We start from the raw sequence: 15,603 nt of genomic DNA, 5'->3' as shown, positions 1-15,603 counted from the left end.
AATAATATACCTCACAATGTAGAAAACAATACGCACCAATGCACTGAAGAACTCGACACTTCCATTATCAGCGCTTTAAAGTTGTCGCTCAGCAAGGAGAACGCAGATTGGAACGAAGTTTTGGATAAGTGGGCTAAAACTTTTGCAGCAAGGCAAGGTATTTAAAGATTTAGCTTTTTGACATAACTTCATACAGACTATCTGTCAGGTTCAACCAAATTTAAGTACCTAGTTAGCTTTTTCTTTTAACATGCACTTATGTATTTTGTACTAAGTTTCCATTTGTTTTAAATTTTTCACTTTATTTAGATTGAAATTGACTTCGATTTTCTGTACCGATTGAAGCAAGGCTCTTTGCGCTCTAAGTGGGACCACTTTAAAAGGAATATTGTACGCTTTTATGAAATAAACATAAATAATGACAATTGTAAGCAGTTATTTTCTTTGGCAAAATCATTGACAAATACAGGTAAATTTATTATTATATGTATATAAATATGTTAAATACCCATCTAATGGAAATTTTTGTTAGATTCCCAGGATTACTTACTTTCAATATTGCTCACATCGGTATTACAAACATCTTCAAGGTTTACGAATAATTCGGGAAAACGCTCTAAAAAGATCACAATAATCGGCGCACAGGAAAGTTTTGTTTTGCATATTGAGTCCATAAATGACTATCAACTAAAAATTGACGAAATTGTTCGTAAATATTATTCGTGCCATTTGACAATTCAACCTTTCTTAATTGTAGTTGGATCTGTCAATGATCTAAAAAGCTTTTTCATATATTTTGATTCTACTTTACACAAATTTTCCACATTTCTGGAGAGCTTGGATGTTTACTTTAAAATATTTCAAGTTTTTTCCTTGGCATATCCCGAGGGATGTGAATTAGTTTGGATTTTTATTCAAAAATACTTTTTTGACATAACTACCAAATTCGACTGCAAGTCTTCGAATGTGGTGTCCCTTATAAACTTTTTAAAAAATACTTAAACTTTTAATATGTTTATCTGTTTTCAATTCTTTAAAAAGTTTCCTGAATCAACTATTTTGATTCGTCACTTTAAATTCGATCATTTGCTGAAAACGAAATTTCTTAAGACAAAGTGTGCCCAACACAATTGTGATCAAACATTTACAAATTTTACAAGTTTTCAAAGACACTTAAACAATCAACACAATGTTTCTAATAATGGTATTAGTAACAGTATATCTACTACTTACAGCTCAACAAATTATTCCGAATCAATCAATGGCAAGAATAATACTTTCATTCCCACAACTATTAATTATAAGTCAGCAGATTACACTATATCACATAACATAGACAGAAATGTATCACAAGATAACAATGCGTGTAATTTAGTTAGTCATTTGAAGAAGAAATGACTATATTTATGTTTAGGTTTACATCAAAACAATTGTATGACGAGAAAAAATGTTATTGAGGTGCAGAAAATGGTTACAGGTTTATTTAAATGTATAACAGAAGCAATTGAAAATGTAATTAATATACATATATTTAACGAAATTCAAGACGATTTAAAATGCATACTAAATTTTTGTAACGACCCTTTTGAGGATATAAAATCTGAATACAGATTGTTTAAGATATTTAAAAGCTTAGACCTTTACGAGGAGCCCAAATCAATAACACTTAAGATATCTATTTCAAGAGTGACAGAACAGGGTAATCCGACCTTGGGCCCTAAACATTTTGATATTCATATCCTTCCGTTGTTATTCAGATTTAAAAAGTTGTTTGAGATTCCGGATCTTTTGAAATTAACGATCGAAAATACCCGGAAAAGTATAAAAGGAACTCTTATTAAAAATTTTGCAAGTGGGGATATTTACAAAATTAAGAGTCAAATGTATAAAGATGACATTGTCATACCCTACATTCTTTACTTTGACGACTTTCAAGTGAACAACCCCCTTGGAAGTCACTCATTTTCAATTTGTGGTTGTTATGTTTCGTTTCCTACTTTACCACAACGTTTTCAATCAAAGCTGACCTATATATTTCATGCTGCATTTATAAGCACCTCAAATTTAAAGAACATTGGGAACGAAAATGCATTTTATCATTTTATAGATGAACTCAAACTACTAGAAGATGGTGTTAATATCAATACAAGAAGTGAAATATATAGAGTCGGTTTATTCTGGGTGTGGTAATCGGAGATAATTTAGCAGTGAATTCTATTCTTGGATTTGTCCAATCATATAACTCCAAAAGATATTGCCATGTATGCAGCAGGATGAAGGAACAAACGAAATGTGATACATCTGAATGCATAGATTCCTTAAGGACTAAAGAAAGTTATGCAAACGACTTATTGCAGAATAACTTTCAATTGACAGGAATTAAAGAAGAATGTATATTTAATAGGCTTCAAAGTTACCATGTTACACAAAACTTCTGCTTTGATATAATGCATGATTTGTATGAAGGTGTATGTACCTACGATGTATGCAACATTTTATTGGGGTTAATCGAAGAGGGCGTTGTTACTCTGAACGCGATAAATAATAGAAAAAAGTACTTTCAGTTTGGGAAAACCGAGTTCGGAAATGATTCTCCAGCTTTAGATTATCTAAAGCTAAAAAAATTTAACTTAAAAATGACGGCGAGTGAGGCCAAATGTTTTACCCACTTTTTACCTTTAATGATTGGCGACATTGTTCCAATTGGCAACAAGCATTGGAAGTTACTTACACTATTATTGGAAATTTTAGACTTTTTAAGTAAATCAATATATTTGCCTCAGGAACTACCCAAATTACAAAATCTCTCAGTGTAGTTCTTCACAATAACACTTATACTTTGCAACGAATAGCTTGCTTAGTAACCAAACTGATTGATAACTCAAATGAAAGTCTTCTATAGCCCGACAGATTGCGTGCTTAATCAAAACTGCTCGATAGCTCAAATCAAACTGAACTCCAGCGCCTCTACATTTGCTGCCTTTTATACTCTCTGATTTCATCGTTCGCATCTTCTACACTGAGGGAAAAACAAAGGTAAAACTTATTATAACGAGGTTAATTCTACGATAAACAGCTATGATAGTCAACCAAAGCTGTAATTTGTCAAATCAACTATGGTGGAGTAATTTTTACGTTGAAAAATAGTGTTGCAATTATAAGATTGTTTCTTTTCAATTCAAAATAAATTAATGTTGATTTAAAAATTCACATTTTTTATTCAACTTTGAAATAGAGTTGATTCAAACCTGACTTTGTTTTTGTTTCAACATTTTTAACTGTCAGTATGAAAACTTCCTATGTTGCCTTAAAAATGTAGAGATTTTAAATAAGCATTGAAAAGTTGTTGGTTTAACTTTTTTTCAAGGTTGCTTTAAACACGCCTTCAATGTTGGTTTAATTATGTAGGACTCTTTACTTACCATTCAAAATTCCTATATATGGGCAAGTCCTGTGTCACGGGATTCGCCCATATAATAATTTCCACAAGTAAAAAAAAGAAGTTTTTTTTCAACTCTTTTTTATTTTAATTGAAAAAAACGTGTAATGTAAGAACTATGTATATATACATACGTAAATAAGTAACTTTGACAACTGTCCAGGCAGTGATATTTTGTTCGTTAATTTTTTATAAAAATATGGCACATACTTTAGAATTTGTATAAAAGTAAAAGCAATTAAACAAAACGGTATAATAAATAATCAAACATACTTAACTCTACAATAAGTATTGCCGTTATTTATAGAATACAGGTGCAATGGTTTACTTAAAAATTTGGATATTTCGATAATATGAATTTCATCAATTTTACTGCCAACTTCGAATGATTGAAAATGCGTACAAAATTTTTTTAAAAGTATTGGGTAACATAATACGTATAACTTTTCGTTTTGATGTAAAAGGTTATGTATTTTATGAAGTTTAAATACATCCCTTTGGGAAGCTAAATAAAAGTTTGCTTTATATTTTGTGTATCTGTAAACAACTTCGTCCAATATTAGACAATTGTTATAGTCAATACTTTCATTGTGAACAATTTTAGAAAAATAGTCTGTCTTTGTTAAATTTATACATTTAACGAAATTATATTCGATTTCGTTTTCCACACCGCTCTCATGGTCTAATAAAAATTTGGCAAATTGTAATCCAGATTTAACAGTTAATGTATAAGGAGAATTCAGTCTCGATGTGGTATTACCTAAATATGTTTTTGCTTCTTTATGTTTTGCCTCAAATCGCATTCCCCACAAGTATTTAAGAGGACCACATTTTTGAATAACTGTCGAATAGTGAATGAGAAAATGATGTTTGGGTTTTAGCGATCCATATAATTTAATATACAGTAAATGGTGTTCTTTTACAAGATTTTGTAATTTGGGTAGTTCCTGAGGCAAATATATTGATTTACTTAAAAAATCTAAAATTTCCAATAATAGTGTAAGTAACTTCCAATGCTTGTTGCCAATTGGAACAATGTCGCCAATCATTAAAGGTAAAAAGTGGGTAAAACATTTGGCCTCACTCGCCGTCATTTTTAAGTTAAATTTTTTTAGCTTTAGATAATCCAAAGCTGGAGAATCATTTCCGAACTCGGTTTTCCCAAACTGAAAGTACTTTTTTCTATTATTTATCGCGTTCAGAGTAACAACGCCCTCTTCGATTAACCCCAATAAAATGTTGCATACATCGTAGGCACATACACCTTCATACAAATCATGCATTATATCAAAGCAGAAGTTTTGTGTAACATGGTAACTCTGAAGCCTATTAAATATACATTCTTCTTTAATTCCTGTCAATTGAAAGTTATTCTGCAATAAGTCGTTTGCATAACTTTCTTTAGTCCTTAAGGAATCTATGCATTCAGATGTATCACATTTCGTTTGTTCCTTCATCCTGCTGCATAACTTTCTTTAGTCCTTAAGGAATCTATGCATTCAGATGTATCACATTTCGTTTGTTCCTTCATCCTGCTGCATACACGGCAATATCTTTTGGAGTTAAATGATTGGACAAATCCAAGAATAGAATTCACTGCTAAATTATCTCCGATTACCACACCCAGAATAAACCGAACTCTATATATTTCACTTCTTGTATTGATATTAACACCATCTTCTAGTAGTTTGAGTTCATCTATAAAATGATAAAATGCATTTTCGTTCCCAATGTTCTTTAAATTTGAGGTGCTTATAAATGCAGCATGAAATATATAGGTCAGCTTTGATTGAAAACGTTGTGGTAAAGTAGGAAACGAAACATAACAACCACAAATTGAAAAGGAGTGACTTCCAAGGGGGTTGTTCACTTGAAAGTCGTCAAAGTAAAGAATGTAGGGTATGACAATGTCATCTTTATACATTTGACTCTTAATTTTGTAAATATCCCCACTTGCAAAATTTTTAATAAGAGTTCCTTTTATACTATTCCGGGTATTTTCGATCGTTAATTTCAAAAGATCCGGAATCTCAAACAACTTTTTAAATCTGAATAACAACGGAAGGATATGAATATCAAAATGTTTAGGGCCCAAGGTCGGATTACCCTGTTCTGTCACTCTTGAAATAGATATCTTAAGTGTTATTGATTTGGGCTCCTCGTAAAGGTCTAAGCTTTTTAATATCTTAAACAATCTGTATTCAGATTTTATATCCTCAAAAGGGTCGTTACAAAAATTTAGTATGCATTTTAAATCGTCTTGAATTTCGTTAAATATATGTATATTAATTACATTTTCAATTGCTTCTGTTATACATTTAAATAAACCTGTAACCATTTTCTGCACCTCAATAACATTTTTTCTCGTCATACAATTGTTTTGATGTAAACCTAAACATAAATATAGTGATTTCTTCTTCAAATGACTAACTAAATTACACGCATTGTTATCTTGTGATACATTTCTGTCTATGTTATGTGATATAGTGTAATCTGCTGACTTATAATTAATAGTTGTGGAATGAAAGTATTATTCTTGCCATTGATTGATTCGGAATAATTTGTTGAGCTGTAAGTAGTAGATATACTGTTACTAATACCATTATTAGAAACATTGTGTTGATTGTTTAAGTGTCTTTGAAAACTAGTAAAATTTGTAAATGTTTGATCACAATTGTGTTGGGCACACTTTATCTTAAGAAATTTTGTTTTCAGCAAATGATCGAATTTAAAGTGACGAATCAAAATAGTTGATTCAGGAAACTTTTTAAAGCATTGAAAACAGATAAACATATTAAAAGTTTAAGTATTTTTTAAAAAGTTTATAAGGGACACCACATTCGAAGACTTGCAGTCGAATTTGGTAGTTATGTCAAAAAAGTATTTTTGAATAAAAATCCAAACTAATTCACATCCCTCGGGATATGCCAAGGAAAAAACTTGAAATATTTTAAAGCAAACATCCAAGCTCTCGAGAAATGTGGAAAATTTGTATAAAGTAGGATCAAAATATATGAAAAAACTTTTTAGATCATTGACAGATCCAACTACAATTAAGAAAGGTTGAATTGTCAAATGGCATGAATAATATTTACGAACAATTTCGTCAATTTTTAGTTGATAGTCATTTATGGACTCAATATGCAAAACAAAACTTTCCTGTGCGTCGATTATTGTGATCTTTTTAGAGCGTTTTCCCGAATTATTCGTAAACCTTGAAGATGTTTGTAATACCGATGTGAGCAATATTGAAAGTAAGTAATCCTGGGAATCTAACAAAAATTTCCATTAGATGAGTATTTAACATATTTATATACATATAATAATAAATTTACCTGTATTTGTCAATGATTTTGCCAAAGAAAATAACTGCTTACAATTGTCATTATTTATGTTTATTTCATAAAAGCGTACAATATTCCTTTTAAAGTGGTCCCACTTAGAGCGCAAAGAGCCTTGCTTCAATGGGTACAGAAAATCGAAGTCAATTTCAATCTAAATAAAGTGAAAAATTTAAAACAAATGGAAACTTAGTACAAAATACATAAGTGCATGTTAAAAGTACGTACTTAAATTTGGTTGAACCTGACAGATAGTCTGTATGAAGTTATGTCAAAAAGCTAAATCTTTAAATACCTACTAAACTTGATTTTGCATATACACCAATATTATTATCTATTTACCAGCTCAGGTGCCCGAGCATCGGCTAATTTCGGCCAGGCTTTTAAAAAATCGACACTTGCCAAGCTCTTCACATGTTGCCTTGCTGCAAAAGTTTTAGCCCACTTATCCAAAACTTCGTTCCAATCTGCGATCTCCTTGCTGAGCGACAACTTTAAAGCGCTGATAATGGAAGTGTCGAGTTCTTCAGTGCATTGGTGCGTATTGTTTTCTACATTGTGAGGTATATTATTCTGCGAACCTTTTTTGGACTTGCGGCAGTTCACGTATTTATAGAATAGTTTTCCACTCGGATTTTTTTTCCAGCCCGGGGAATATAGTAATATTCCTGAAAATTTTAATTAAAAAATTTGTTTCATCAAGAAGTAAAGAACTTTATATTGTTTACAACATTAATTTATTTCAAACTCTTATAAAACATAAAATCACCTTTGTGTCTACTTCACTAGGGAAAACAGAGCAAATTTCGTTTACTAACGAATAAAAATCATTCGGTTTAAGAGAAGTGTTTCCGTAGCATATTTCTTCGATTAAAATAGCAATTACTTCGTCCCTGTTGACATTGTCAAGTCTACTGTTCTCTTTGTAAAAGCTTAAAATTTTCTTTCCACGTGTGGTACTCGACAACAACGTAAATAAATCCTGAAGAAAATAAAATAAAGTAAAATAAAAAATGAAATAAATAAATAAATATCCAAATGAAATAATATAAATAAAATAAAACAAAAGCAAAGTAAACAAAAATAAAATGATTCTAATCAAAAATCCGAATACGTTTGGCTCAAACTATTGCTATTTGAGTATAAAATTTTGAAAAAGTGGGGGTGTGCCACGCTCTCTATTAGGAAAAATTTAAGTTCGCTTTATCTCAGCATTTATTTGAAGCAGGTATTTAATATTTGGTATAGAGGTTCCACATATGATGAAATTGAGGTGGAAGAGATAGTGGAAGTGGGAGAGGAATTGGGAGTGGGATGGAAATTAATGGAAAAAGGGATGGAAAAGATTAAGAATAAAAATGGAAGATAAAGTAGAAGAAAATGGGATAGAAAGTTAGCGAGGCTCCCTTCTTGAATGTAGGCAAAATATTTTACGGGCAAGACAAAGTCCAGCGGGTAATATAATATAAACTTTGAGTTTGAGAAAGAGCAATAACGCTGCGGGCGTAATTTCCCAATAAAAGGAAATACAGCCCGCGGGCCTTATTTCATTTTCAAAGGAGAAAAAATGCCTGTCGACAAAACGAAATAACGCCCGCGAACTTCTGAGCTTTAAAAAGCGACCACAATAACATTTATAAATTTTACCTTATTTATGTTTTTTTGGCAAAAATATTTGCTAGTTGAAGCATTTAAATCAGGTCGACAATTAAGCCCTTTTATTTCATTGCAATCAGCGGAAATCGTTTCGTCGTCAATGCCAAACTATTAAAATGAAATAGAAATTTAAGTTGGTTGGTGATTTTAGAACCGAATACCACACCTCTTTCTTTTGCCATCCGATAAGCTTTTCCCGAAATTCCACTCGAAGACCCAATGGTGGAATAGCTTCTTTCACATTTTCTTTTCTTAAGTATTTTAAACTCCTGTATGTTACTTGTGCGGCTATAATCGTAAATGGAGATAATCAAGAAATGCATTATTTAATATTATTTAATACTCACCTTTTAAATATTCAAACACATTTTCCAAATCAAAACTTTTAAGAATCGCCTTTAATTTGTTCTCGTCGTTTTCTTCCTCGCTCAGAAATGAATTTATTGTGTTATTAATAACTTCGCCACAACCTGAAGTTACATTAAACACTTCGCCAGAACATGGAGTTATATTAATTACTTCACTACCTATGGCGTAGAATACATTTTCAACAATTTCACTTTCCATTCTTACAAAATTCTTTTAAAAATCACCTTTTTAAATATTTGTTTAAAAATCGACTTCACGCTGCAACAATTTTTTACAAATGACGCTTTTTCTCATGCAGAAATGTAAATCAGTAAGCCATTAACCGTTATTCATTGTAGGTTTTGTTGCTACATACAATTTAAGAGAGTAAGATCTAACGCAAAATAATGTTGATTCAACAGTGTTATAATTTCAAATCGACAATAACAATGTTGCATTAAAAATGATTGTTGTAGATATTTAACAGAAAAATGAAACAATGTTCGTTTGACATTATTTCTATTTGGATCGACTATTAAATTTTTAAATCAACCTAAAAATTATTGTTTTGTCATTATTAAATGTTAAATCAAATAGTTTTTCTTGAACTTTGCACAATTGTATAAATGACCCTGATAAAAGTTATTTTAACAATTTAGTTTTTCTCTCAGTGTATAATAAAGGCCATTTTTCCATTATTCAATATTGGAGTTATTTATTCAACAGTTTAGCGATACGAACGTTGGCAGAAGATTGCAAATAAGGGGAATTGCAGTAAAATCGTTACAGTATGTACCAGCCGCAGTGCATAGGCCTATTTTTGTTAACAAATATTACTCTATTTGTTTATAATTAATAGAAAAAGTTTGTTGTAAATCCAAAAATCTCTCCAAATATCGATATTTACTTTATTGCACAAAAGCGCGCTATCTGTGGACCAATTATGTAAGTGCTCTAAGACACAAACCTACATAAGCGTACGCGCTAAACGGTGAAAGATTAAAACATGGTTTCCCATTGTTGCCACTTACCTATAATAGCCTCTACCAAAATCTTAAAAAATTGTTCCAAAATAATTTGTAGCGTACCAAAAAATCTTAAATAGAATTAATTTTTGACCGGCCCATTTTTTGTGGCAAATTTCACTTACACGTAAATACATAGGTCTTTATTTAACAGATTCTGTGTTTTTTATTTTAGTTGTTTTCAAAAAAACATGAAATAACAAATAATGAGTTAACTTTGTTGAAACTAACTAAATTTATTTATAACAATTAATCGAAAATTTGCCCGAAAATGTTTTTGCATTTGCAGATTTAATCCCCATTTTAGATAAAGTACGTCTTATACTGAAAAAAAGTTACAAAAATATAACATTAAAATTTTTATATTGTCTTTTATGCTAACTTATTTTATTTCTTATTTTAATTTATTATATATTTTTTAATTTCAACTTAGTTTATTATTATTTAAATGCAGCTTGACTGAATCGAAACATTTCACGTTATATATTAAACGAAAAAAAACGTCCCTTGGGTTTAGGTGAAAACGGCAACCGCCATCATGGCGGCCGTATTGCATAGGCAGTATATTACACACTATATTTATTATTAGACTAACTTTGTTGGATTATATATCCATTAATCAGATGCTTAGATCCCATAACCCTAATTTGTTTATGTCGCTTAAAGTTATGAAATTAATTTCATTTTAGTAAATATGTTTGCGTGAATAATTTCAATGTTTTTGTTTGTTTTTCTTTTCTTACTAATTTATTCTGCTTTGTTATATCTTAGTATTATATCGTTCACAGACGATATTTTATGGTAGATATGGTCATATATATTCATGAAATGAAGTGTTTACAACTTTAATACAAATTAAATACGTACATAGATCTCAATGGGAATCCCAACATTATCCGAACATTATAATCTTCATATTTCCACAATTATAACATTAAAACCCGGAAAAAAGTCTAAGTGCACTTATTGCGTTTTTATGTGGAACTGTTTATTCACTTCACTTAATTTTTTCGCACTTTAAGTACTTTATTTTTTTTCTTTGATAAAATTTTTTTTTACTGAACTCTGCCTTCTTTCTCATTACATACTTTTATTATATTTTTATTTTATTTTTTATGAGGGTATCCTCTATTCTACTCGAAACTTTCGCTTCGTGTCACACTTACATATTACATATGTATTTATACAAAATTAAACTCGGTAAAGCGCCCATTGCATACCTAACGGGTGGCAGGAAATAGGCTAAATTCCTTTAGCACATTTCTTGGTTTTTGACTAAAAGTTCGTGTTTTTTGAATTATGACACTATTGAAGTAAATGGGCGATATATGTATTTGGGTGATATAGGCCTACTGGGAAACCGAGCACCCAAAACTAACTTCGGTAGCGCGCCAACGGGGACCTTCCGGTGTGGAAAACCCTATTCTTCAATTCAATTTCAAGTAATTTCACCATAATTCTATGTTAATTTCATTTGATTTTACATAATGTTTATTTTTTTGTTTAAGGAGCTCCATACCAAAACGTTATAATTACATTTGAAAGGTTTGTAGAAAATTTAAGAAAATACAATCAAAAAGTACAACGTCTTAGATCAAGTTCAAAATTTTAATGAAAATTTTAAGTTAGACCAGTTTGCTATATTTCCATCATTTGATGCATAGACTGAGTTGAAAAAATACAAGTTGGTCGAATTTCGACCACAGGCGATACTAGTTTATTTAATTATATTTATTAATTTAGAAGTAATTGTTGCCAGAAGGCACGACTGGCTATAAATAATATTGCACTACCTCCCTTTAACCAATAGTTCGACAGTTGCAAGTTCATGCAAGGCGATTGAACTCACGTTTTAGTCTTTAAAATAAAACTACCAATAGTAAAAACAAAACCTAAGCTTTAGAATTGCAGCTTGGGTTTCTTGCAATGGCAACTCTTTTTCCAGCAAATGTCATTCGATTGCATGCATCGTTGCAATCGTAAAAATAACCAAACACAAAGCAATTTTGGTGTTTTCTTTATGCCTATGAAGTTGGTATACACAATCTCGCAAAACAAAAAACAATAAAGAGTAGGTTTCAAATAGTTCTGGAGTTCCTGAAAAGGAGAAAACAGTTCTGGCTTTTTAGATAGAAAAAAAAGGTTTTGAAATTATTGTATGCCTACTTCACGCAGCATACAAAATGTCGAAAATCGATAAAAAAAAACTGTTCTGAGTAGCTTTTCAATAGTTCTGGAGTTCCTGAATAGGAGAAAAAAAATTCTGCAGAATTTCGCCAAACATTCACATTTTTCAAAAATGTTTAAAGTCGCAAATTTGGGAAAAATTAAAAAAAAAAATTGTTCTGAGTAGTTATTTAAAATTTCTGGAGTTTCTGAAAAGGAGAAAAAAATTCTGCAAATTTACGCCCAATATTCACATTTTACCAACAGTCGAAAATTTAAAAAAAAATTAAAAATCAAAAAAAAAAAAAAAATGGTGTCTGAGTAGCTTTTAAAAACTTCTGGAGTTCCTGAAAAGGAGAATGAAGTTCTGCAAATTTACGCCCGATATTCACATTTTTCCAAAAGTCGAAATTTTTAAAAAATTTTCAAAATCAAAAAAAAAATTGGTGTTCTGAGTAGCTTTTAAAAAGTTCTGGAGTTCCGGAAAAGGAGAAAAAAAGTTCTGCAAATTTACGCCAAATGTTCACATTTTTCCAACAGTCGAAAGTTAAAAAAAATTCAAAATAAAAAAAAAAAAAATTGGTGTTCTGAGTAGCTTTTAAAAAGTTCTGGAGTTCCTGAAAAGGAGAAAAAAGTTCTGCTAATTTACGCCCAATATTCACATTTTTCCAAAAGTCGATTTTTTTTTAATTTTCAAAATCAAAAAAAAAAAAAAAATGGGTGTTCTGAGGAGCTTTTAAAAAGTTCTGGAGTTCCTGAAAAGGAGAAAAAAGTTCTGCAAATTTACGCAAATTATTGACACTTTCCTTATTATTTATTAAATTCGCACAGCCAGCATTTATCCTAGCACATTTAAGATGTAGATCCTGAAAACACACACCGCAACTGATTTTGTCATCAGCCAAACACTTCGTCTTGCATTTAAGGCAGTTAGATAGTTAGTGCTAATACAATTTTAATATATTAAATGAAATTATCTTCGCAGCGCGAGGAAAACCACGTCTGCACCCGACGACGAACAGTATAGTACTTTAGTATTAGCCCTGCGTTGGATATAAAATATGGATTAGGGCACGTTTTTCTCATAATGCCAGACAAATAGCAATATTTTACTCACATTCCCTCTTTAACTTTTTTATTCATTTCCTCTTACTACTTTTAATTATTACAAATGGAAAACTGATGGTAGTGCACACCAATATTTTCGCACAACTTTCGCTCTATCCTACGAATAATCGTTAACTGTGACAGCATCGCATTTCAGTGTTTCTTAAATCGTTCTGTAATCGAATTATAACCAAGTACTCTGCCCTAGTTTTCCATAAGAGATGCACTAAAGAACAACATTACAGTTTAAGAGGAGGGTTTTGTCTAAGGCTGGGGTAACGCGCAGTCAATCCAGGGTCGAGTAAAGGTCCTACAAACCCCTAATGAATAAAAACACAGTATATATGTGTTACGAACACACGCACACGCGGCTGGGGGAGCGAAGGGGAGTTGGTGGGGGAGAAAGGAGAGCGGGGGATAACGGTCGTCGAAGCGGAGGGGGGATCGGCAGGACCGTTGAACGGTGGTACGGTAACGGACGGATTAGTACGGCGGTATGGAAGCAGTGGAAGTCAGCACGGCGGCTGAACGGCGGTAGAATAGCGGACGCCCAAAGGTCGTCGTAGCAGCGGCGGGATCATCACGGCGGTGGGATAGCGGACGGCCAACGGTCGTCGTAGCAGCGGTGGAATCAGCACGGCGGCTAAACGGCGGTAGGATAACGGACTCCAAACAGTTGTCGTAGAAGCGGCGGGATAGAAGCAGCGGGCAAAGATGCGACAGCAGCAGCGGTGGGCTACGGAGCGCGTACCAGGGCGGAGGCGGGAAGGGAGGTATACTGGTAACGGGTTTTACCTGTACAGCTGCTGGTTGTTCCCGTAGGGCTAGTCGGCGGCGGTATCGGATGGATCGGTGACCTACGAGAGACTGCGAGGACTGGTTAGTGCTGGCTTCACCGCTGGACACTGCCGCCTCCCTACTTGCACGCTAGATATAAGGTGCTTAAAGAGGGCGGGACTGTAGTAGCCGAGACATCGTGGATCGATCCGTCGGCAGAGGGAAAGTGCACCTTAAAGGCACAGCGGTAGCCCCTTGTGCGCATGCATCGGTTCACGGCCGAAGCCAGAGCAGAGAAGAAGGGGTTATCTGATCATTAAGGCGTCGTGCCGCTCAACACACTGAAGGTGTTGCATTAAAGCCCCACGCAAAGCAACATCGCCAACTAAGAAAAATGGTGTTTCAATTAGAAAACAAGTTTTTTTGAGCGGTGATGCCATTTACAGTAGTTTTGCAAACACTCCGAGTATATTTCTGTCGGCATTAAACAAATAGGTCCCGTTCCTCCGATTTGTAGGAAAAGCTAAATGAAGCAGAACGTAAATTGGAAGCGAAAATTAGGCTTACAACTCCTCAAAACAGTTTGATCAGTGTGACATTCAGCGACACCTTTTGTCAAAGTAAAATCATATTTTGGTAAAATATCAGCTCTTTAAAGCCCTGGAATATTTTCCATATTCAAACCGCCCAATTCGTAAATATATTTTGACTTAATGTATACTGACATCGGTTATTGGTGTATTAACCTAAAATATGTTATAACTTCATTAAATAGAAAATGTTAAAAATTTCGAAACGAAAAATATTATCTCCAACCTGTGAATATATTGGCCACCGCAAAAATGTATAGATTATGGGTATGGGTGAAAACCAAAAACTAATAGGTTGGATATTGTATCGTTATGTTTAAGGCGTTATTCTATGACCTCAATAACCGATTAAGTTGACTTCCATAGAGTAGGTTGGATCAGCTGTTTTACACGGAGTTTGCCGGGGCCTCAAAATAGTTGCTCCGCAATTTTCTTTTTATCTCATGATCTATTCATACACTAGGGAACTTTACAGTAGTGATCAAACTTTGGTCTTACAATTTAAATCATTTACATACTTACCACTTTCATTGCATACAATCAAAAATACTTATTTACTCGAAATCATAACATTTTATTTTTAAATGATATACGAAACAAACATCGCCAGTTTGACTGTTGAGTGGAATGTCACCATATCGCAACTGCTGTTTCGAAAACGACCTATCTCAAAATATTTCGAAATTCGGTATCTGTCGGGTAAGGGTAATATTCCACTCAACAGTGAATTTATAACAACACTCTCTAACATGCATGGGGTGTTAAAAATTTTCTAACGTCTTCATTTGTTAAATCTGTAAATAAATCAGGATGTTCGAGGCTATTAGCAACATGAATTGCCACCGCACAAAGTTTTTTATTCACAACTGCCCCTGCTCCATCATCTCCATAATGCTCCCCCTTTATACTTTTAGCACAAATGATTGTGCTTGCTAGGTCAACCAATGATATATGGCTATATATGATATTGCATTGATCCCTTTCCATTATATGCATTGTAGTATTACGGAGATAAGTACTACCTCTATAATATATGGTATTTTGCAAACCCCATCCATTAACTCTCAATTCCGTGCCCTGTGTTAATGAGGTATCGCAAAGCCCTACAGGCATTACTAAATTAGGCTGCTTTATAAAATCTCGAGCCACTTTAA

General features: G+C 32.7%; 2 protein-coding genes across 2 annotated transcripts; both read right to left on the bottom strand.

The window, feature by feature from the left end:
• Positions 1-3,702: 3,702 nt before the first annotated feature.
• LOC137240631 (uncharacterized) lies at positions 3,703-4,989 on the bottom strand. Its single transcript, XM_067767132.1, has 2 exons — positions 4,983-4,989; positions 3,703-4,908 (listed from the first exon to the last, which is right to left on the bottom strand). The coding sequence occupies exon 2, from the start codon at positions 4,894-4,896 to the stop codon at positions 3,703-3,705; it is 1,194 nt and encodes a 397-aa protein (XP_067623233.1). The 5' UTR covers positions 4,897-4,908; positions 4,983-4,989.
• A 1,439-nt stretch (positions 4,990-6,428) lies between these two features.
• On the bottom strand, positions 6,429-11,348 carry LOC137243328 (uncharacterized). The gene is made up of 8 exons (XM_067770988.1): positions 10,677-11,348; positions 8,784-9,152; positions 8,603-8,724; positions 8,428-8,544; positions 7,550-7,762; positions 7,123-7,448; positions 6,775-6,934; positions 6,429-6,711 (listed from the first exon to the last, which is right to left on the bottom strand). The coding sequence occupies exons 2-6, from the start codon at positions 9,001-9,003 to the stop codon at positions 7,383-7,385; spliced, it is 738 nt and encodes a 245-aa protein (XP_067627089.1). The 5' UTR covers positions 9,004-9,152; positions 10,677-11,348; the 3' UTR covers positions 6,429-6,711; positions 6,775-6,934; positions 7,123-7,382.
• Positions 11,349-15,603: the final 4,255 nt, after the last annotated feature.

Source organism: Eurosta solidaginis, chromosome 1 (genome assembly GCF_040869045.1).
Source record: "Eurosta solidaginis isolate ZX-2024a chromosome 1, ASM4086904v1, whole genome shotgun sequence".
Classification (NCBI taxonomy): domain Eukaryota; kingdom Metazoa; phylum Arthropoda; class Insecta; order Diptera; family Tephritidae; genus Eurosta; species Eurosta solidaginis.
Note: the sequence above shows the minus strand (reverse complement) of the source record. Positions and strands in the feature narration are given on the sequence as shown.

Coding starts and splice junctions, on each gene's coding strand:
- LOC137243328 (XM_067770988.1), bottom strand. CDS start 9,003: ATGGAAAGTGAAATTGTTGAAAATGTATTCTACGCCATAGGTAGTGAA. Junction 7,763..8,427: donor GCCAAAAAAACATAAATAAG/GTAAAATTTATA, acceptor TATTTTCTTCAG/GATTTATTTACGTTGTTGTC. Junction 7,449..7,549: donor CTAGTGAAGTAGACACAAAG/GTGATTTTATGT, acceptor TAAAATTTTCAG/GAATATTACTATATTCCCCG.
- LOC137240631 (XM_067767132.1), bottom strand. CDS start 4,896: ATGAAGGAACAAACGAAATGTGATACATCTGAATGCATAGATTCCTTA.